At 44.2% G+C, this 24209-nt stretch overlaps 1 protein-coding gene and 1 long non-coding RNA gene across 6 annotated transcripts in view; one reads left to right on the top strand and one right to left on the bottom strand.

Annotated features, from left to right (window-relative positions):
* SMG7 (SMG7 nonsense mediated mRNA decay factor) overlaps positions 1-9866 on the bottom strand; it is a 63737-nt gene extending 53871 nt beyond the window's left edge. Inside the window, exon 1 of one of the 2 annotated variants that reach the window (XM_079981176.1) lies at positions 9711-9866. In XM_079981176.1, coding sequence (XP_079837302.1) covers positions 9711-9739 — 29 coding nt within the window. In that variant the 5' untranslated portion in view covers positions 9740-9866. The remainder of the gene's footprint in view (positions 1-9710) is intronic. The other variant, XM_079981177.1, reaches the window with a different exon arrangement.
* Positions 9867-16173: 6307 nt separating this feature from the next.
* On the top strand, positions 16174-23903 carry LOC307218439. 4 transcript variants are annotated; one of them, XR_013839970.1, is made up of 5 exons: positions 16174-17347; positions 21215-22167; positions 22253-22350; positions 22438-22589; positions 23038-23903. It is a non-coding gene; the product is annotated as an uncharacterized lncRNA (long non-coding RNA). The 4 variants fall into 4 exon arrangements; XR_013839972.1 differs by lacking the exon at positions 21215-22167 and having other exon boundaries at positions 16501-17347; XR_013839973.1 differs by lacking the exon at positions 16174-17347 and having other exon boundaries at positions 20676-22167.
* Positions 23904-24209: the final 306 nt, after the last annotated feature.

Here is a 24209-nt window from a genome sequence, read left to right as displayed (position 1 = left end):
CTGTGCTCTAAACCAGTGTTTCCCAACCTTGGGCCTCCAGATGTTTTTGGCCTACAACTCCCATCATCCCTAGCTAGCAAGACCAGTGGTCAGGGATGATGGGAATTGTAGTTCAAAAACAGCTGGAGGCCCAAGGTTGGGAAACACTGCTCTAAACCACTGAGTCTCTTGGACTTGCCGATCGGAAGGTAAGTGGTTTGAATCCATGCGATGGGGTGATTTCCCATTGCTCTGTCCCAGCTCCTGCCAACCTAGCAGTTTGAAAGCCTACCAGTGCAAATAGATAAATAGGTACCACTGCAGTAGGAAGGTAAGCAGTGTTTCCATGCTTAACTGTCCAGGGGTCCTTTACCTACCTAGCTCACAAAGTGGCGTAGCATGACAATGTGAGGGGGGGCGATGGCTCCAAGCGCTGAATTCTGATGGGGCACAAAGCAGTGCCCCCATGACAAGCTCCCTTGCTGAGGCAGCATGGCTGCCATCTTCCAGAGCCATGGGAAGGTGAGCTACACCCAGGTCAGGCCTTCAGGGTTGTGGGAGTGCATCCTCCTCCTTGTGGCCAGCAAAGGGATGCCCAGTGGGGTGATGTCCTTGGACGAGCCGCACGTCTCATGGCAGGAGCATGGAGAGGACAGCTGTCTGCTTGGCCCTGGACTTGCTGGTGCCCAACTCTTGTGCTGCAAGTCAAGGAGAGGCAGACAAGGAAGGGCTACACATGGTGCCTCAGCCTGCTCTCTGCCGCTCTCCTTCTAGACTGGTAGCAGCTGCGGCTCTGGCACTGCTGGGGCGCCACCAAGCCCACCAAAGAGCGCCGGACATCACTCCTACTGGGAGCTTGCACACGGAAACTGGTAGACGACCACCGTGAGGATACAGGGATACAGCGAGTGAAGTGCACCTGCTGCGTCCCACACAACATCCACAATGAGGTTAGGTGGCACAATTACTGCCTTGCCCCAGGCGCTAGCAACACATGCAATGCCACTGAGCTCACATATTACACTTCTTTACACAAGCACCTACTCATGAAAGATTGAGACTGCTTCCACAGCAAAATGTAGGCTACAGTCCACTCCCCTTTGTCTGGAAGAATAGGCTGAAATTAGCAGAAGTGTCCCTCTGCTCACAGGAGCTCCCCATCTCACCTGCTTAATGGGGTGTTCTGGGACTGAGGCAGCCCAGGAGCTGATCATGGTGCCAGCTCTAGGCCTGCATGCCACTCTGGCTGGTAGGAGTGATGATACTCTGGATGTGGCATTGGTTCTGCTGCTGCTGCTGCTGTGCCTCACTGTTTAGATGGGCGCTGTTTTGTCCTGCTCACCTTTTACCTGCCCTCATCCCAAGACTGGCCTTAACTTTGTAACTGTAAAAACTACTCTGAAAATTTATTATTTCAAAAATGAAACCTTCATCTGGTTGTAAATATTAAGATTATACCAGCAAGAATGAGTCTTTCTGTAAAAAAAATGATTTAAAACGAGTCTTACTGACTAGTGATTTAAATTGTGACCTAAATCATTTTGATTTAAATCAAATCCACCCTGATACACAGTCTGCAAGAATCAGCACATGGTCAACAGCGCAATGGCACACAATGCAAATCTTCATCCTGAAAAGTGCCATGTATGAAGAGAACTGAAGTCTGATCTATGCATTCAGCAGTGAATACAGGTCTGGGAATCCCAGCTAGAATTTTGCAACTGGTAAGCGGCAGGCTGACAGGCATGATTTCCAGTGGAGGAGCGCTGGGCAGGAATAGGGGCCTCTTCTCCCACAGTCCTTTCAGCAGCCACTTGACCCCCAGTCATGCCTGGGGATAGGGGCTTAAGGGCACTGCCCTGCAATCCACCGTGGATCCTTCAGTTTTCCGCATGAAAGTGGCTTCCAGGAACTACAGACCTATGTTTATTACAATCGAACCTCCATTTACATAACCCTCTGGTTACGTAAACTTCAGGAGTGCTCTGATGGTGTTTCCTGCTTGGCAGGGGGTTGGACTCGATGGCCCTTGTGGTCTCTTCCAACTCTATGATTCTATGATTCTACGTAAACTTCGGGATGTTGCGGCAAACCTGGAAGTATATTACAGGGTTTCGCCACACGCACATGCACAGAAGCAGTCCTCAAGTTATGGAAACCTCAGGATCCGACCGGACCTCCGGAACAGATCCCATCCACAACCGGAAGTACCACTGTACTACTGCATGGCCACAACGTAAACACAAGCAAATAGCTCTCAGCCACTGGTTATGGCTAACACCACAATTTGCACAGGGGACATTCAAAGACTAGAAAACACACAATCAAAAATCTTTCATGTAACAGACACACAACTAGATGTTTAGTACAATTATGCATGCAAAGCACACTTAATTTTCCAGTTTCCCTTAAATAGTGAGGCTGAATACATAGTGTATGAATTCTGACAATACGAGTCCCAGTGAAGAAAAGGGAACCAGTACGAGTGCAAGAACTCTTGTAATTTCATGGGCAGACTGAAATAGGGGAGGTAGGTGAAGCACAAATCTGCATGGAAGCTTTTTCTGAAGTACTAGAAGAGGAGAATAAGAAGCAGATAATTTCTTTGCTAGAAGAAATGTTTTATGCTACCATTGCTGGCAACATTTTAAAATCAACACTCCAATACTTGAATTTCTAGTAGAAGGTATATGATTCTGGTACTACAGTCATTCGATCAATGCCGTACTTTCCACCTTTATCTAATTTATGCTTCCAACCTAAAGTAAGCCAAATGAGAGGCTCAATGATCAACCAAGTTGGTAAGATGTAATAAAAGACCAAAAAAAATGTATGTACCTAATCTACAACCACAATACCCTTTCTCAAAGAATAGTGTGCTTTTTGATATTTTAAAAATTCATATTCTGGTGTAAAAATCTTATCAAGGAAAATACTGCACAACCACCTTTTGAAGACCACTGGGATAGCAGCAGGACTCCGCCACAGAACTTCCACAATCTGCAGCAGTCCCCTATTAATTAGAACTACCTTCCTATACCAAATGCCTGGGGATAGCCAACATGCTATGAGGCCTTCAATTCACAGCGAACCTTTTGTATAGCTTCAGGACTCTTTGACTACTGGTCTTGAACTCAGGAAGAGACAAAACTGGCAGAAAGCCATCTCTGTCAGATCTACAGCAATCAATCTATGGAAGCTACAAGACACCCCCATTTTTCTCATCTCCCTGAAACAGTCCCATAAAGCATGCACTGGCAAAGAAAGCCAAAAAAAGTAATTTGTTGGGATGGGACTATGTAGATAGATCCTCGAGTTCTCAAAAGGGTGCACTTTGTGAAACTCCCTCTGATAATTACTCTGCAACAATGGTTACCACCAAAGTCAGACTGCATCCAAGCTGTAGCAGGAGACTGTAAAACAGACTGTTATAAGGTGTTAATGTAGTCCAAGAATCCAGACTGTTACCATGTATATCATATAACTTAGAACAAGAGGTGTTTCCGCAGAGTGCCCTTCAAATGTTGTTGAACTCCAGCTCCCAAGAGTCTAAGCCAGCATGGCCAATGGACAGGGGTGATGAGAATTGTAGTCCAATTGCACGCCTTTGTGCAATGATGTTCTTTATTTTGGCTACTCCTGATTTAGAAAGTAGCATGCCTGGCTATCTGGATCAAGGAAAAAGATTAGCTAGTTATGTCAAAACTGGCACAACTAAGCAAATACTACCATTGCTGTTATTCTCCAGCTTTCTTTGACAACAGAACTTAGCATGAATAAGAATGCAAAAACACAGCGGGCCAGAAGTCTAAAAAAGCAGGAGAGGAAAGAAATGCTGAGTAGTTGCAGCTCTCAGGGAAGGTGATGACGGGGCATTACCAAAAGAGATCTGAAAGAAAACAGAAGGATAAAACACTGGTTTTCAAACTCTATTCAGTGAACCCCAAGGTGAAGCTTATCAGGGATTCTTCTCACTTAATAGCAGTACTAGAAGTCCAACTTCCCCAAAAGACAGCTTGTCAAACAGCAAGTGTTCCAAATGCACTGGACAAAGATGAGGCTCATGTTCTGTATGAAATGACTAACCCAAGAGCATGTCTCAGAATAATCTTCTATGCAACACAGGTTATTTGGAAGACAAATCAATGAGAAAGAGTTCCCTAAGAGGAGAAAGTTTAAAACCACCGTCACTGAGCAAGGTAAGGACAAAAGACTACTCAATTAACTCATACGCCTTTACTTGATTTTTAAAAACTGAATTTGTGCAAAGACTAAAGCAGAGGTAGGGAACCTGTGGCCCTGCAGACACTGGACTCCAACTCCATTAAGCCCAGACAATAGTCAGGGAATCTACAGTATTTATCCAAGATTTATCTAATTATAATACCAATCTCAATATTCATCAAGCCTTCCAGCTCTTGATACATTTCCAACATAATACCCAAAGACAAACAGATTTCCAACCCCAGGGCTATGGCAACAGTGACTTCCGGGTAACATAGGTTGGTACAGTTTGAAACCTATGTCAAACTTGAAATTTTACCCCATGAATTCTAAACCAAGCACATCATCAATAGCATATATTAATGTTTTAAGAATTTTACTCTTTCTCCCCAAAATATAATTTCTTTTACAGTTTATTTTTATTTTCAACAAAAGTAACAAAAATAAAAACAAACAACAATGAAAGAAAGAAAAGTATACACAAAAACATTATCAAAGCCATAAAATGGGATTCTCCGAATCCCTGCCTTCCCTCCCCCCTGCCCCAGTTCCATAAATTTTCTTTTCAATTTCTTTTACAGTTTAAACGAAGTCCTATTTTGTGTTTTAATCTAATCTGATCTGTTTTATAGGCCAAGCATCTCAGTAGGAACAAACCCTGTACAGACCGATAAGTTCATAAACACTACTTCAGAGTTCAACTAGGACTTAGAGGAGGAGAATAGTGCAAAGTTAAAGTCACAGAAAATTATTTTTTCTTCCTTCTGTACAATTTACCCCCCCCCCCCCGCCCACAAATCTATAGGAAAATACTTTTAAAAGATAAAATACTGTGCAGAAAACATGTTGGAAACAGAAGACATTTTGTAAAACAACCCAGATCAATGTTCCCCATTTCTGGTTCTTGATTTTTCCTAGATTAGGAGGTCAATAACTGATACTCAAATACAGTTGTACCTTGGTTTTCAAACAGCTTAGTTCTTGAACGTTTTGGCTCTTGAACGCCACAAACCCAGAAGTGACCGTTTGGTTTACAAACTATTTTTGGGAGTCGAATGTCTAATGGGGCTCCCAACTGGCTGAAGGAGGTTCCTGCAGCCAATCATAAGTCTTGATTTGGTTTCCAAACGTTTTGGAAGTTGAACATACTTCCAGAACGGATTCCGTTCAATTTCCAAGGTACGACTGTACTGGCAGATTTACATGTGCAAAGTTAAGTCACCTTGAGGTGAAAACAGAGAGTGTAAGATCAAAATGGCTTTGATTCACAAGGTATAGCAATTTCACATCAATGGGGAGTTGGTACAATTTGGAACTCCTGTAAGGCTATTAATGAAGACTTTGAAAAATGTTAAAAAATCAACTGTAATACAGTTTCAATTTCATTCACTAGACTTCAAATACAGTAGATACTACTTGACGTTCTGAATTAATACTGGATTTCACTTTGAAACAGGCTCAAAGACAACCCCACATTGATAATGAATGTAGTGGTAAACTGAAATTTCCAATTCTGCTCAACAGGTGAACATGAGAAGCAAACAAGGTTTTCAAATACATTTTTTTTGCCCCCCCCCGAACCCTTATGATGCATAATTGACAGAACTAAAGACACATTAGCCAGATAAGGATTCTTCTCATTCCTTGGAAACAAATATATTTTGGATTTCATAGGAAACTGATTTAGTTTATGTTGTGAATGTCCACAGGGCCTGAAGGAATGTTGGGCTTCTTTTTAAAAATACAGTGCAATCCTATGCAAGTTAACTTAGAAGCAAATCCTCTACAGTATGTTCAATGGGGGCTCACTTCTTCATTCCCTTCTCATTACTTCTGCTTTGCCTCTTACAACTACCACAAATGATTTCACATAGTTCTCTACTTCACTTTTCATTGTAGCATGTGCAATCATGTTTGCCCTACAACTTTACCACTATGACTAATAGGGGCTAACTACTATTGGAATGGCACCAATCACTGCAGAAGCCATACTTCTCCAATTGTACCCATTTCTTAGCAGATCTTTATTGTGGACATATCCAGCAGCGGCTAGTTCTGTTTCCAGCTGACTTTGCACATAGCAGCAGAGGTGATTTAAAGGGCCTAGAATATTTGTCCTGTCCCAATTCATCTTCTCATTCTTCCCCCAAGAAAGGGATATTAGTCCATTATTTTTTGAAAACACAAAGAAAACCATGTTTTGGAACTGCTATAAAGGGCTTATGAAGTACAATCCAAACAGAATTGTTACCACAGAATCTAAATATGTAACCTCTCTAGGAATATAAGCAGATGCAACATAAACACACAAGGTATCTAGAGCAAAGAAAGCATTTTCAGCACTTTATGGAGAGCCTGTTGTCCATAACACATATGCTGAGCTACCATTGACGACTGTTCAGAAGCTTCAGCAGATATAGAACTCTGCAGCCCATTTTCTGACAAAGCAAGTGTCAAGAGCAAAATTGCCACCTTCAGGTTATAAAACTATGCACTGTCAGGGCCAAAAGGGCATCCAGAAAGGAACTGTCAGTGGATTCCCTGCGGTTACTTCAAATATTTATATGCTGCTTTTTCAACATTTTTCACTAAGTGGCTTACAAAGCAAAGATAAAACCATAAATAATGCAATATGACATTTAACAAAACACATGAAGTCCAGAATAAAGTGTATTACATCAATCAAACATGGAAATTTGAAAAGTAGGGGTCCTGTTGGACAAGGTTTCTCCCCTTCAAAAGCGATTGCAGATTCTGCAGCAGATGGACTGATACTAACCCAGACTACAGGCAGGGGAACCTTTGGACTCCAAATGTTGTTGAACTACAACTCCCATCATCCCTGGCCACTGGCTATGCTTGCTGGGTCTGAAGGAAGCTGTAGTTCAGTCACATCTGGAGGACCAAAGTCCATATCTGGACTACAGCAATCTGCTTCCCACCAGCATTATCTCTGATTTGCCTGAATTCAGCTTATCGGCTCAATAATTTTTTTCTGAACCCAGCTGCAAAACTTGGTTAAAAAGAGAAATGTTAGCTCCTGGATACTTACTTAATAAGATACAGAACTGGGCATCAGTGTACTGATGACACCCAAAGGTGATACTCCAAAAGTCTGGAGGAACTTGCACAATGATTTCATACAGATGTTAAACAGCAGTAAAACCCTGAGCCCTGTGAAATGCAACACAGCAGTTGTCATGGGGCTAAAAGCCTCTCCAATGGTCTCCCTCTTGGTACATTCAAACTACAAGGAATGAAACCACTGAAGAGCATACCTCAAAAGGCTCTAACAGGTGCTGGAGACTGACAAGGTCCACAGTATCAAAAGCTGCAAAGAGCTCCAAGAAGGTCAGCAAGGACAGTGCTTCCCATGCTGATCTCCAGGCACAGATCTACCACGGCCACTTCTGAAGGCAGACTGAAAAGGTATCAAGGAAGAATGCAGCATCAAATAACACCTGGAATCTCTCTGCTATCATCTGTTCCAACAACTTCCCTGAGGAGGGAAGGGTAGACACAGGTCTGTATCTGGCTAGGTCTTCCTTATTCAGAGAGACTTCTTTTGGGAGAAAGCAGATGACAGCTTCTTTTACAACATAAAGAGCAAAAAAGAGCATCCTGCTGTATCCTGAAGGCTCACTAAGGACACCTGTGCAATTCAGATAACCATATCTCAGCTTCCTTTGCCTGTTTTTTTTCTGAAGGTAAAAAAAATATCATTTAGAGCTCTCATTTCTGTGCTTCTGTGCTATAAACAAGGAAGGAAGCACACTTTTGTTTGTGCCAATCTTCACTGCTAGGACAAGACACCAGGATGTGTCAATCTAATGTGTTATCATGCAGAGCAACCATATGACCTACATATATTATAATAGATGAAAAGCATTTAGCAATGGTCACATTCTAAAACCATCTAGACTAATATAAAGTTGATCAAGATGGTAGAAGGATGTATTCTTTGAAGCATAACTGACTGAAAACCTTGAGGGGACGCATACTCTTTGTCCATGGTTATGTTCTGCAACTTCATGATTTAAAGTAGAGTATACACACCTTACAGCAACAAATGCCTCCTGGATTATCTCTGCTCTCTTATCATATCTGCTCCCCCATAACTGCTAAAATGTTTACAGTGGTACCTCGGGTTAAGGACTTAATTCGTTCTGGAGGTCCATTCTTAACCTGAAACTGTTCTTATCCTGATTTCTGTTCTCATCCTGAAGCAAAGTTCTTAACCTGAGATACTATTTCTGGGTTAGTGGAGTCTGTAACCTGAAGCGTCTGTAACCCGAGGTACCACTGTACTACTACAAGCTTACAAGAAGAGGATTTGAGGCTACCAGCAGAGAGACTGCTGTTCATTTTGCTATAGCGTCTTACACAGAGGAGCTCTAGATGCTTAACCTATTGCAGTTACAGGCTTCGCTTTACACATGAGGTCAAATGCTGGTGTGCCAAAAGAAGCAGGACTGTTTAGCATGAATGGGGCACACCTATCCAATACTGCAGAACTCATGCAGAAAGGCAAGAGAGCTATGGCAGCAAAGTTGTCGTGCTCAGCTTCTTATTCGCCACTACACAGCAGCTTTAAGTGATCAAGGGTCCCTCACTTCACTTCCTTAGCAGCCTACTCCTCTCAACCATGCAGTCTTCTCATTTGCTCATCCAACCATCACCTCTCCCATCAGCCATGAAACATCACCACCCTCCTGCACATTCTCATTCCTCACCAAATCTCCCTTCTCAGAAAGAGCACTAGAGCAGTTCCTCCACCATAATACAGCAGCCTAATTCCACACCCTTTCCTTTGACGCCTTGCCATTTTTAATTGCTCCTAATATATAGATACCCCACTTCCCACCCCCAAAACTGCTCTTCCATGCAGAATGCCTTTTTAAAAACTCCTCTCACATTCCTTGGCATGTCTCTGGAGGCGAGTGAAGCTGGTGCCAGCACACCAGTGTGGCTGGCAGGACAGGGAGGCAGATAGTAAGGAGCCCACCTCCCACTTCTCACCTTTTCCTAACCGAATCTTCGTTTCGGGAGGGCATTGTGGAAAAATCCCAAGCAGATGCCGTTAAGGTTGTGTGTGTGTGTGATCATGTTCACCTTGTATATAATAGACCCATTACATAGGCAGGCAAGACGATTTCCTTTCCTTTCTTTTTCAAACCTACATGCCCTTTTGGTTGCATGGGCCCCTGGCCGCAGAGACTGGCCAAGGCGGGATGGCACGATGTGGGGAAAGCTCCTCGGCCAGAGGCCATGTTCTTCCGCCCCCTCCTTCGCAAGGCTCCTGTGCGGCACAGCATCCCCGGCAGATGCACGCCGGCCTCCCGGGGCCTGTGCACGGGCGGGGGGAGCGCGCCTGGGGGAAGAGGCGGAGGCACCGCACCGCCCTTCCCAAGAGGCGCCCGCAGCGTGGCCCCTCACGAAGGCCCGGAGCTGCCCCCTCGCCCCCCTGCCCAGCCCCCGGCGTCACCCGCCGCCCTCCTCCTCCTCACCGGAGATACTGAGCGCAAAGCAAGCTCATCCTCCGCCGCCGCCGCCGCCGCCGCCGCTCGCCCGTTCACGCCGGCCCTGCCTTGGGTCTCACAGCTCGGGCCCGCCTGCCGCCCGGGAGCCGCCGCAGCCCGCGCTGCCGCCGCCGCCTCCGGCCGCCGCCATCTTCCCGCGTCGGGCCCAGGCTCTTCCTGGAGGGGGAGGGGGCGAGGGGAGGGGAAACGGCGCCGCTCTCCGCCTCCCGCCCGGGAGGGAACTCTCGCGAGACCCGCGCCTCGGGGCGGCCCAGCAGACAGGCGCTGCCAGGAGGGTCGGGCCAGCTCCGCCGCCGCCGCCAAGTCCTGCCTCCCCCCCCCGCGCACCCCCACACCCTCTCGCCCTCAGCCCACACTTCCGGGCGCGGCCCAGGCTCGGGCCGGCCCACTTCCGCCTCCAGTGCGCCGCGGAAAGCCTTCCCCGTTCGCCCTCGCGCCCGGAGTGGCGGCCGGCGCGGGGGGGAGAAGGACAGCCAGCCCCCCGTCCCGCCTTCCTATTGGTCGAGGCAGCGCCATGGCAACGGAGGGTGCGTGGCGGGGGAGGAGGGGTGTGCGCGAATAGCGGCGTGGGCCGTCGCCATGGCAACCGCAAGCGCTGCTCCGGCCTGGCCCGCCGCCGCCGCCGCCTCCTTCCAGGGGCAGGAGAGACCCCGATGCCCCTCAAGAGGGGTCGCTGCGCTTCCACGGGGATCTGCTCGCAGCCCGCGTGGGTGCAGGATCGCACCCCCTTCATCGAATCACCAGGAAGCGCACGAGGGACTCTTCACCGCAGGGTCGCGGGTTCGAGCCCCGTCGCGGGCAAAAGATTCCTGCATTGCAGGGGTTGGGCTAGATGACCCTCGGGACCCTTCCAGCCCTAGGATTCCATGTGCGGGCAGTTGCTGCTGCAAATCTGAAGAGAATCTGAGGGGGGACACTTGGAAACTTCTGTAGAACTGTTGAGTTGGAAGGGGCCTGTGAGGGTCATCTAGTCCGACCCCCTGCAGAGCAGGAATCTTTGGTCCAACCTGGGGCTTGAACCCAGGACCCTGAGATTAAGAGTGTCTCCTGCTCTACGGACTGAGCGCCTTTGAGCAAGAGGTTGCTGGGGCGTCTCCCTTGCTCGCCTGTTTCAGAAGCCTTGGAATCTTAATGTTCCCATTCTAACAATTGGAGGCTCTTGGTTCATATATGTCACTATGCAACTCTGGAGCCGCCAAACAATGCAACTGTTTGGTTTTTCTTGGTGTCGATAACCAATATTGGCAGTAAATTCTAGAGCCTGCCAAGCTGTTTTGTGGACCCTGGAAGCTGCACACCCATAATCTGCCAGGTTTCACCACAACTCTTTTCCTAAATTGCCAAATTCCGCCTTTACTCAAAACCCCAGCACCACCACCTGCCAGATTCTCTGGCTCTGACCCTGTGACCTGCTGGATTGTTTTAGGCTCTGCCCTGCTGGCACCACCTGACCTAGAATCATAGAATTATAGAGTTGGAAGAGACCACAAGGGCCATCGAGTCCAAGCAGGAAACGCCATCAGAGCACTCCTGACATATGGTTGTCAAGCCTCTGCTTAAAGACCTCCAAAGAAGGAGACTCCACCACACTCCTTGGCAGCAAATTCCACTGTCGAACAGCTCTTACTGTCAGGAAGTTCTTCCTAATGTTTAGCTGGAATCTTCTTTCTTGTAGTTTGGATCCATTGCTCCGTGTCCGCTTCTCTGGCTCTCCCTTTGGTCTTGCACAGTGGACCAGTGTTTTCTGAAACCAGGCCAGGCTTCATCACTGTATCAGTAAGATAGTCCTCGTGGGCTCTCAGGCAATTCCATTTTGTTCTTTCAGCATATGTCCTATAACATCCAGCTCTGCCTGGTACACTAAAAACTGTCAGAGCATAAGGGTTAGAAGGCTGAGCTACAAATCAAGAAGTTCCCTCTTTAGATCTTGTCCGTGTCATGAACCCATTGCAGTATTGATACACTGCATTGTTTGGGACTTGGATTTCTACTTTCTTTATACTATATTGTAATCACTTTGCGAATCATGGGTCTCAAAAGTGGTTTATAAACCCTTTAAATAAGCAAAACAACTAAGTATATGCAGGTTTAAATCAATTTATTATTAAATGACATATTAATGATCCTCCTTAAATTTAATCATCATTCTCGACAACTCTACAGATGGCTCTGGATTCATGTCTTATTATTAGTGCAGAGAGAGTCCAGAAGCAAAAAAAATAAAAATAAATTCAATACATTTCTCTCTGAGTCAGGAAATGCTTTCTGCTGTGTCATAGTTTTAATGTGGGACATGAGCAGCTCCTTGGTACACTTTCCCTGGGAGTGATTTCACACTGAAGGGCAATCCGTGTCTCATTTCAAAATCCTTCATTGCAAAAGGGAGTCATCTTCCCTTTCTCATGTGAGACTAACCATGTCTACAAGGCTGAACACCTGCCTTAATATGAATCACAAAGCTCATTATAGAGATGGTGAAAAGGGAGAGCTAGGGTGAGTTTAGCTATGTGACTAAAAATCACATTGGATGTGAAGCTGGACTTAATGAGAGAGACCTTGGCTTAGCCCCCACTTCTGCCAAAGACTCATTGTGTGGCTTTGGGCAAGTCACTCTGGGTAGACAGGCATGTGTGCACATTTTGGGATCCTCGCGTTGGGGAAGAGGATTTAATCAGTGAGATAATAGTTACCCATATGATGGTGGTGGTTAGGAATCCAGGATGTTGCCTTACACTGAGTCAGACCACTGGTCCACCAAACTCCATATTGTCTACACTGACTGGCAGTATGGTCTACACCAGTCCTCTCCAAGCTGATGTTAGAAGGGGGAAATCAAGCATGTAGGAAGCTTTTCGCGTGATGTAATTGCCTCTCACTTGAAACTAAAAATGCAAGCAGTATGAGCAGAATACCAGAGGCGGATATGGCTGTCCTGTGCTGTCAAAAAGACTTATAGAGCACAATGGCATAGGTTTTAACCATGCATATTTTAAAAAGGAAACCAAAGGTCTTTGGGGTGCCACATAGTCTGGGGTGTGCGTGTGCTGTGGTCTAAACCACTGAGCCTCTTGGGGCTTGCCGATCAGAAGGTCTGTGGTTTGAATCCCCGTGACAGGGTGAGCTCCCGTTGCTCAGTCCCTGCTCCTGCGAACCTAGCAGTTCGAAAGCATGTCAAAGTGCAAGTAGATAAATAGGTACCACTTCAGCAAGAAGCTAAATGGCGTTTCCGTGCGCTGCTATGGTTCGTCAAGCTGGCTACATGACCTGGAAGCTGTCTGTGGACAAACACCAGCTCCCTCGGCCACTAAAGCGAGATGAGCGCCGCAACCCCAGAGTTGTTCATAACTGGACTTAACGGTCAGAGGTCCCTTTACCTTTTATAGCCTAAATGCTCATGACAGTTGTCGTTTCTGCACACATGCAAAAAGCTCATCTGATGCAATGTTGGAAAATATGCACCTTATTCAAGTAGTTAATACAATCACAGGCTCTAAAACTATGAGAAGCATATCCATAAAATCAGATGAGTTGCAGTCCCATGTACAGAGCCACCTGAAAGAAGCAAGCGCTGTATTCCTCACCGTTAGAGGCTTTGTACTAAAAGATTAATTTCTTCTCTGGAGCCAATCAATTTAATACAGGTTAGAGATCTAGGCAAGTGTGTTCCACTCATCCTTTCCTTCCCTCAGTGTTCCCATTTCTTAACCAGCGGCATATTTTATTTTTCAGGGGTGGGGGAGCACCTCATCTAGTTCTCAGAGTGAAAGTTATATGCTTTGATTTTGCACTCATTTTTCAAAGTAACCAGGATTGCTCCTTTAAAAAAAAAAAAAACAAAAAAAACCACACCCTGGAAAGGTTATAAAGGGTTTTCCATTTATGCTCAGAAGAGGGAGTGATAGTACAGCTTCCACAGTGTCACTAAAATAGCTCAGCTCTTCCCAGAAGAGATGGGATTGTTGGCTATTTGCAGGTTAGTAGCACTGCAGAGAGGACGCAGGTGGCGCTGTGGGTTAAAGCCTCAGCGCCTAGGACTTGCCGATCGAAAGATCGGCGGTTCGAATCCCCGCGGCGGGGTGCGCTCCCGCTGCTCGGTCCCAGCGACTGCCAACCTAGCAGTTCGAAAGCACCTCCGGGTGCAAGTAGATAAATAGGGACCGCTTACCAGCGGGAAGGTAAACGGCGTTTCCGTGTGCGGCTCTGGCTCTGGCCAGAGCAGCGATGTCACGCTGGCCACGTGACCCGGAAGTGTCTCCGGACAGCGCTGGCCCCTGGCCTCTTAAGTGAGATGGGCGCACAACCCCAGAGTCTGTCAAGACTGGCCCGTACGGGCAGGGGTACCTTTACCTTTACCTTTTAGCACTGCAGAGAGCTTGCTGGGGAGACCATGCATGACAAGGAACTCAAAAATAACTTTAACAAGGTTTTAATAGCAAAAACAAAACTCCTCTTACACTAAAGATAACAACAACAAACATAACCCAACCACCAACGCATCCCCCAGGGTAATGGGAGAGGAGCTAGGTGCTGCTCCTTATATACCACACCCAATTGCTGACCCAGCTTAATTAACTCAACTCAGCAGCACCTGCTATGTTTCACAGCTGCAAGACTGGGTCTCGTTATCTGCCCTGGCCCTTAAAGACATACACAACTTGTGAAACAATAATGAACCTTCACATTTTAAAGTGACCATTCAACAGGGATGCTTGGTCTGGCCTTCTATATCCAATATCCCAGAAACAGATTTCTGTAAGGGGAATAGGGGCCTCTCAGCATCCTTAGCAAATGACCCTTCCCAGGATTTCTTGGGGGAAACCATGACTGTTAAGCATTTATACTGCTTTAAATGTATAGTGCAGATGGAGCCTTATTCTGACTAAGCATGTATAAGGTGGAACAAGAAGAATCATACTAGGGCTGCCATCCCTTCTATTAAGTAGTGGGTGGAGATGGCAGACGACACAGAGATTTCTCCAAGTGGTTCTTTAGAGTAAGCTGGAACTGAACAGCAAACAGCTCAGCCGGCCTGCTTTTATAGGCAGCCGGCTGTCATCATTGTAACAAGAACACCCCAGGGTTTCCCACCTAAATTAACTGACGTGGACCTGAGTGGCCAGTGACCAGTGACCAGGACAACACCCCTGGTGGCCAGCGTGAGAACTTCAACACATAACACCTTCCTCCGAGGGACTGTAGCCTTGAGGCATCTGATCATAGCCTGTATCTATATCAAGGCTTATATTTTGATCAGATTCCTGCATTCTAAAAATTAGCTTAAAATTCACAAATGTTTCATGCCAGGCAGAAGACCAGCTGCCTAAGTACTTTGGCAAGATGTTTATCCTCCTGGACAAGGGGGCCCCCTGATTTAAAGCAGAAAACAATTCTCAAAGTCGTAAAAAGGGAATTACAGGCTGAGAGCCAAGGTTACACTGACCCTACATATTACAGGGGGGGGGAAAGCAGAGAAAAACATAATTAAGAGTTGGTAAATAGTAAAATAAAACCATGTGCCTCCCTTTAAACTTGAGCCATATTTTCCTAAGGTTAAAAGGTCAAGAGCAAATGGAAAAGCAACTGGCTTGGCTGGAGAAGGGGGGGGGGTGTAAACAGAAGAAGAGGCTTCTTCCTATTTTTATTTTGAGGCTGTAAACCTTCCTTTTTACTTTGAGAAGGTTTATTCTTCTAAAAAGCTACCTATAATAATGTATGAAATATATTGGCTCAAATGTAATTATGCAAAGGATTTAAGAAATGTTGGATTCTTATTTCATATAGTTGTAAGAGTTGTAACTATCCTGAAATTAAGTCAGCCACCAGCCCAGCCCCCCCCTGCCAAGCAGGAAACATCATTAGAGCACACATATGGTTGTCAGGCCTTTGTTTAAAGACCTCCAAAAGAAGGAGATCTTTCAATGATGATGTGAACTCAAGATCCTTGACATCAGTTTAAGATAAAAATTTAAAAATAATATCCATCTGTTTTGGAGGGCAATAGGGCAAGGAGGGCAAGAAGTGAGCTGGTAATTAAGGTTCCTTGTTGAGACAAATGTAAGATAAATGACTACTTATTTGTCATTTATAGATAGAAGAATATATAGCTTTTATTTCCCATAAAAGGCAAAAGGAAATGAGTGTATCTTTTATGATTGGTTCTAGCAAACAGCCAATAGGAATTTCAACCAGGCTGAATGGACATAGGAGGAGAAAGGGGGCTGGATTGAGAAAATATAAGTGCTGGCCATAACGGCAGGAGGCCAGGCCAGAGCTTGGTAACCATATACCACTGTGCCTCATATTTATTTGTCCGACAAATAAATTATTATTTTAATTTCTCTATTGCTGCGTTGAATATTTCATTCCAGCTAAGCGTTAACCACAAGCAGGGTGCTACAGCCTGGCAGGTGGAAATTCAATATGTGCACATTTCTCTATAGCTGCATTTCAGCAGGGAGCAGTCTGTTCCTAATTAACATTTAAGTCTCCATTGGAGGGAGAACTCTGCCAACCCAAGGCACAGTTTGCATGCACCCTTTTCTACTCAGGGCCAAGCAAAACGCCGTGCTAATTTGGAAGTCCATTTCCCCCACACACACACTCTAAATAGCTGTGGGGTGTTTGTGGCATGATCAGGATCTGGGCTCAGGTGCAGACGGAGGGGGCCAGATGGCCATGTGTATTACACCAATTGTTTAGCACACAATTAACATCCCCCCCCCCATTCCATGCTTTACAACTGCTTCTGTATTCCTAATATAGCTGTAATTAAAAAGAAAGTTCTATTATTGTTTACACAATATCACATAATCCTGTATGAAGACAGCTTTAATTACTTCTGGTGAAAATTCATAAGATGGCATAAGAATTTGCTGATCAGGCATCAGTTGCTGAACATGGGCAATATCAGTACAGAGGTTTATTATTGCTAGTTGTTCTCAAACCCTTAAGTAATCTAGAAAGCCAGTTAAATTCCAGCTGTGATTTTGGAAGTTAGTTGTGCCACTAAAAAGGGCAGAATTTCTGAAATGTTGAAATATGCTATACCATTACCTGAAGTCAGATCTTCAGAAGGACTGTGAGTATATATGAGAGAAAATGTAAACTCAGGGCCACTGAACTTTGGAGCATCGTGCCATAAAAATTCCCCCATCAATGCACTCTAAACGTTTCTGTCACCAGTTGAACTCCAGCGGTCTACACTCAAGTGCGAGATGGGGATCCATGCCCACTGGAATGTGTTTTATGACCCAGTAGCAATTTACTGAGCAACAGTGCATAGTTTTGAGTCCTTTAGCTTCTGTTTTGCTATGGAGATTGGTCCCAGTTTGAAGCCTGCCTCCACACCAGGGAATAATAATGACTCCTATTTACATTTTGCAGGGTGGTCCTGTACCATACTTTACAGATGACAAGCCTTTTTAAAGGGCTGCAAGAGCAGAGTCTCTATTCTTCCAATCTTATTCTCAGTTTGAAGAGCTGCCTGGTCAAAGTCCTGTTTAAAGATAAATGGGCATCAGAAGGGAGAGCAGGGTCATTGAAGTGCCCATCAGCAGAGAACACTTGGACTGAGCAGGCACACAGGTCACAGTCTTCCCCACTTGGTAAGATGCATTGTATTTCTATTTAGTATCCCCCCCCCAAAAAAAATTAGATTATGCAAATTTTAAGCAAATATTTCCACCCAATTTATTTGTTGGCACTCTGTAGGTAGTTGTTATTGTTTAGTCGTTCAGTCGTGTCCGACTCTTCGTGACCCCATGGACCAGAGCATGCCAGGCACTCCTGTCCTCACTCTGTAGGTGGCCACCCTAAAATTCAGCTAAGTTAAATCAATTAAATCTGGATGATACATTGCAGTTTCAGGTCCTGGTGCCACACCAGGCTAGATCAATGGGATAGCATGGATAAACTATTTAGGGAATGCATGCAAGGAATCCATCCAAATACAGATTTTGCATGATCAGAAACTAGGTTTGTTTTGCAACCATAACAAAAAGAGGGATCAAACCTTTCCAAAACGTTTGCAAGGATAACAACCACCACCACCACAACAGTAGCAGCTGTATAAAAAGAGTGTATTCTTTATTCCCAATGTAGTTTATGGCTAATCTTTTTCAAAGGATGTGAACTCTACAATTCTGAAATGAACAAAATAAAATTAATGTGTAAATGCATATTAAAAACCAATGTTAGTATTTTTCAGTAGCATCTCCCATAATAGATTCAGGTAGGTAGCAGTATTGGTCTGATGCAGTCGAAATAAATAAAAATTTTTAAAAAATTCCAGTAGCACCTTAGAGGCCAACTAAGTTTGTTCTGGGTATAAGCTTTCATCTGCATGCACACTTCTTCAGATACACTGAAACAGAAATCACCAGACCCTTGTATAACAGTCATCAACAGGTTTACCATACCCATCTCCTACTACCCTTCTGATAAAAACCCCACCCCACCCTCCCACTGTATATAAGGGTCTGGAGACTTCTGTTTCAGTCTGTCATGCACACGAAAGCTTACACCAAGAACAAACTTAGTTGGTCTCTAAGATGCTACTGGACAAATTTTTAATTTTTTAATTTATCTCCCATAATATGAGTCTCAGTCACTTAATACATATGATTTCAAATAGGCTGTGGTATGGTAAAAATAACGTACTTCACACAACACAATTAACTCAAAGACTTCAGAATGTGTGTTGCTTTAAAATAAAATATTTTAAAAGAATTCAATACATTAATTGACCATAAGCATATCAATGGCTATTAGCTGTGATAGCTATATGGAATCTCATGTTCAAAGCTGTATACATCTGAATATTAAATGAATATTAAATGTTGGGACCAAAGAACAGGAGCTTTTGTCTCACCATTGTCTCACTGGACTAGTTCCTGTTGGAATATTATTATACTGGCACAAGCCTGTAGAGATAGTCTCCCTAGCATCAAATTAATCAGCCAAAGGCAGAACCTGGAAGCATTCCTAAAGTCAAAACAATAATTTTAGCTCATATTTAATGTTTGCCCTTTCACTCAATGACAAATAAGTAAAAGTGGATATTAGTAATAATTAGTGCTTTGGGGTTTTCTCCTATAATGATGAAACACACACATTTTCCCCCTAATTCAAAGGTTGGTGGAGAAGCTCACCACCTATTACAGGTTTAGCATCAGGTGTTAAATGGAAAAGAGGTTGGAAAACAGCAGCCCACTGCTTGAAGCTAAAGTCATGAGTCAGTGGGGCTTTGTTCAAAAAAGTCTGATAACAGTACTTCTGACTCACAGTCGGGGAGACCATACGTGAATGTGTCCAGGGATTTTTACTTTCTGACTCCACTGTTATAGCTTGGAAATGTCAGGAAAGTAGGAGGGTGGTAAGATTCCCAAGAAGAAATGGGCAAGAACAAAGGTCAGTTTCCACAAACCACTATGTAGCAGCTGAAAATGACATGAGTCATTCTCCCCATCTTTCCAGAAAAGTTTAGGATCATTCACTCCATGTTGTAATATCCAGGGTTCTACAAATTCACTCATCAGGTAGACAGTAGAGCAACTGTTCTTCCCCTAAGTTTTCTGTGAATTGAAGAGAATGTGACGAAGGAGAGGAGACTGCCATATTTCACACTGTCTTTGGCTGTGCCAAAGGTTGAGGTTGAGCAGGACCCTGCTTTTCCTACAAATCTCCTGCATGTTCCAAAGGGTTTGCTGTTGGGATAACCAGTCTCATATAACCTACATGCTTAAGTCTAATGCATGAAGGGGTTAATGCCATGGAGTAAGCTGTCCTGCCAGACTTAGCTACCTCACTCCCCTTCACCTTGGGGGGAAGGTAATCAAGTCTATTGTTGTTGCTCCAGCTCAGACCGCATAGCTCTTACAAGCCACTTTTGAGTTCCTAGACCAACGATTTAGGAACTTCCACCAGTGTAACTAAGCTAAGTTTTACTGTGCAACTTTTGCAGAATGGAAAGGCACACAATTCTGACCTTTGGTAGGTTTGTAAGAGTTATGTCTGGAGTTTGGATCCTAGAATAATAGGCAGGGAGGGTTTTAGAATGTAGCATATGATTGGCCGTTGGAGTTGTCCAATCAGGCTCCAGAGGGAAAGTTTGAATTAGCTTATCAGGTGTGACCTAGGGTGTGATTACAGGATATATAGCCTGGGTCTGGGAGGGGCTCACAAAATTGGTAGACTCCTAGTGCCTTCAATATTTTGTGTATTTCCCTGACAATATCAGCAAACATTGTGGAGCGAACATTGGGAAACTCACAAAAGGATGGCACAAGGTACATTGATAAATAAGTAACCATTTGTCTTTCACCTGCATTTCAGTCACTCACCCACCCCTGCCAAGTGATGTGTAGGAATTAAAACACAGAAGCAAGTTTTTTTCTTAAAATGAATAGGAAGATAAAACACCACCATATCAAAAGTAATCAGTTATCCTAAAAAGGCCAAAGGAAGAAGATGGTTTTCACTATTCACTGAAAAGAGGAAAAGAACAGGCCAACTAACTTCTGTTACTGCTGGTACACGGATCAGACCTCCTACGAAGATCTCAACTGGTGGGCCGGGTCTGCAAAATATATTTGGCTGACTAGTGGTGTGCTGTCAGTGGACTAGGTGACTAGGCTACTCTTCTAAACATTCCCGGTAAATTGAAGTATTAAAGTCTGGAGCCTCCTTCCCAAAGCCCTGGAAGCTTCTGCCTGGCTTAGAGAGGGAGGCGCAATGCTCATGGGCACAACGTTGTGACGTCACGGCACTGGCCCTAACTATTCCCCTATGAAAAAATTCACCACACGCCACTGGGGCCGACTCTGAAAAGGGGAAGAGTGGCCACCGAGAGTCTCCTATTCTGTAAAACCTGAACAGGCACTGCCTGGAAGATGGTCAGGTGAGCCGCAGCAGGTGCCTTCTCACACACCAAGTTTTATTTTGTGCTTTTGGGTGCGTTGTGTAAGAAGAGCTAACCTTTCTTTAAAAAATAAATAAATCGGGGCCATCTGGCAATCGTATGCAGCACCACATATGTGTGAATCTGAAACAGCAAACTAAACATGTGACTGTTGTCTTCTGATTGTAGCCCTGCAGGTGGCCCCAGTACCTAAGGGCAGCTCGGGTTTCCTCCTGTTTCATCCCCCAAATGCATATGGCTGGGTTTGAGTTTCTGTATCCTGGCTTGGGGGAAATAGGAAGGATGTTGGTGGGCAAAATTGCAGTGGCAGATCTAAGACCTAGATTTATGCTATGTGTCTGTGTTTGTGCATGTGCTTGCCAGAAAGTCAAGAAAGTTCAGCTGTGATCGAATACAAGCAGGCTACTGTACCAGCATTCTGTCAACATGTTGCAAGGGAACATGTTTGTATGGAAATAGTAAACTGCCTGGGCATAATTAAAGTTGCAGTATACTTAACGGAGTATACTGGGACAAAGGGCCATTGGGATATTGTCCCTCCTGTATCTCCCAGGAAAACGACCGTCCTAAGGCATCTTGCATCAGGGGGAGTTTCCTTGGAGAGAGCGTTCAACGAGTGGTGAGCCACCACAGAAAAGACCCTTTGTCATGTTGTCTCCCTCTGGACTCCTCATGGAGGGGGTACACATAGATTGGCCTCGGATGTTGATTGCAGGGTCTGGGTCAATTCATAGGGGGAGAGGTGGTGCTTGAGGTATTGCAGTCCTGAGCCATTTAAGGCTTTATAGGTGAAAACCCTCACTTTCAATTGCTTCTCTTCCTTGGCCACAATGGATGGGTAGCTGTATGCTGGGAACTAGCTTTGGCTGGCATAGCTAGATTGAATGGCCATTGTTTTCACAGCCTCATTCGGCAGGGATTGGGGTGGCTGGCAGCATTTCCTAATTTGTGAAATAAATAAATAAATAAATAAATAAATAAATAAATAAATAAATATCTCTACTTTACTCCTGACAGTGATGTAGGGTGTTGTTCACCAGTACTACAGAGGTCCAGGCCTTGTTTTTAAAGATTAAATTGGAAAAAGTAATTAGATGACCTACATAGTATTAGACTGTGAACTTCAGATCCCCTTTTCAGGTTACAAGACCATCACGAGGTATCATTTCTTTCTGTTTCATTGCTTTTGGTCTCATTTGCCCTTTGCTCCTATTCAATTTGCTATTTGTGCTGCAGCCGACTTGAGCTGAAAGTCCTGGGCTCATGTGAGTACAAATAACAGCTGAGCTCACAATAATGTTCGGGGCAATTATTTTCCTTATGTGGTCATTATTTTTAGCAGGGGCTGAATGTGCAAGATGGCTGAAATGGCTGAGCACCACGCCATACTTGGGCATTCATATCACCGCAACAAACTGAGAACTGAGCTTGTGGTGGAACTCTCAGAGAACCATTTAGCAATGTACATGTTCGGTTGTTGCTCAGAAGAAGCTCATATGGAATATGGTATGTGTGAATTATATTTTAAAACGAAGATGCATATGAATGGTGTGTTAAACAATCACATGGTTCCATTTTCTCTGCAGGGAAGGGGAGAGAGCAACATGGCCAGTAGTTAGGAATTGTGAGACATGAAGTCCAACATTTGGAGAGCCACAGATTTCTCATTCCTGGTCTAAGAGTACCTTGGTAATATTCCATTCATCACAGGTAAATTCAGCTCCCCATAGAATCAGAATTCCCCACTAGCCTGTCTTCTCTCTCGTCTGAATACAGCTTTCATCTGATTCTCCGCAACCATTGTTGCCACACACTGTTTCAGGATCAAGACATCTGCTCCTGGAGCCTTTCACTGGTGAAAATAGAGCTCACCATCATCAACATGTCGATAGCAGCCAACTCAAAAGGAAGAGAGGACCTTTATAAAGGTACATTTATAACTATGGAGCAAGTTGTTATTTGTCAGCTTTTGAAATGAAAATGCACCAGAAAATGTTTGGCCTCTTGAAATGCACAAAATATTATCGTGATCTCATGTTTTCGACTTTGAATATGTAGGCTTTCAGCATTTAGTGTTTGAATGTGCTTCTTTGTGTGCCTTGCAACATTTGTCTTTGCCTATGGATCCATGCCCCCCCCCCCCATGAGAGACCAACAGATATTTATAACCCTAATATCACTGCTGTTCCTGAGAGCGTTTTGTAAATTCCCCTCCAATCAAGCTTAGCTTAAATGCTGCATTTATAAGAGGCCTGGATGATGCTTACAAACAGCTTGCTGTGCTTTGCATATACAAGAGCTTTGTGCATCATTTCCCATCTTTTAATTTTGGTAAATTTGAAATATGCAAAGTCTTTCACAACTCTCTGTCAACAGCCTTCAGCCTACAGAGTTTATTCAAGCAAGGCTTGGGAACCATCAGACACCCTAAGTTTTCTGAAGAAGCTTGTCAAGGAGACAAAAGAGATGCTATGAATCCAGCTCGTAAAGGGCCCCTATTCTTCAGTATTTTCTATACTGCAGAAGAATGAGTCTGGAAGCAAAGAAAGAAAACTTGTACATATTTTCCCCCTCTGACAACTGAAGGAGGACAGGATAGAGCTAAATAGTCATAGGTGGCATACAGAGACTGAATAGAGAACGTTATTTACCCATTTAATTTTTTTTGAAGATTGATTTGAATTGTTTTTTAATTTATTTATTAAATTTGTCAGTCACTTTTTATTGCCCAGGGCAACCAAAAGCAATTTACAACTAAACAAATAGACATTAAACACCACATAGATAACAATAAAACCAAAAGAGAAATACATTAAAATATCCCGCTCACTTCTAAAAGGCCACAGATAGTCAGTGGTCAAAGGCCTGGTTATAGAGGAAAATTTTTGCCTGGTGCCTAAAAATATATAATGATGGCTCCAAGCAAGCCTCCCGGGGGAGAGTATTTCACACACAGGGAGCCCCCTCAGAAAAGGCCCATTCTCGTGTTGCTGCCCTCTGGACCTCTCATGGAGTTTTCCCCCTTTGTGCTTCCTGAAAGAATAAAAGCAAGAGTCATGTGGCTTTGGCTCCCAGCTCTGCTGATCCTGCAAATGAACTAAATCTCTTTAAAAATGGAGATTTTACAACCTGCATCTGTAAAAGATTGCCTGATCGTTTTGTAAGAAAACCAAGTACTTTACTTTTTAAGCCATTTGGAACATTTTTCTTCTTCATTTTATTGCTAGTAAATGGAGACTTGTTTGCTGTGAGTAAAACATTCACTTATTTGTAAAGCTAGGTGTCTGTGATTTATTCCAGCCTAAGTATTTTAGTGGTGAACATTTATTTAAAGGTGGACTAGGGCAGATGCAAATCTATTCAAGTTTAAATGTGCTTGGAGCCATTGCCATTGTGCTTAACTCTGCTGCTTGTTAGTATGAATCTCTCTTTCAACTCTCTCCTCCCTCCAACCATTTTTAGTATATATGATTGATGCATTTTTTGAATAATTGCTTTGATCAATTAATTTTTTTCTTGATAATTTAGATGACACCTTTAGATTTTGT

This window comes from Podarcis cretensis (genome assembly GCF_951804945.1).
Source record: "Podarcis cretensis genome assembly, chromosome: 6".
Taxonomy (NCBI): Eukaryota; Metazoa; Chordata; class Lepidosauria; order Squamata; family Lacertidae; genus Podarcis; species Podarcis cretensis.
This window is presented reverse-complemented; position numbering and strand designations above follow the sequence as displayed.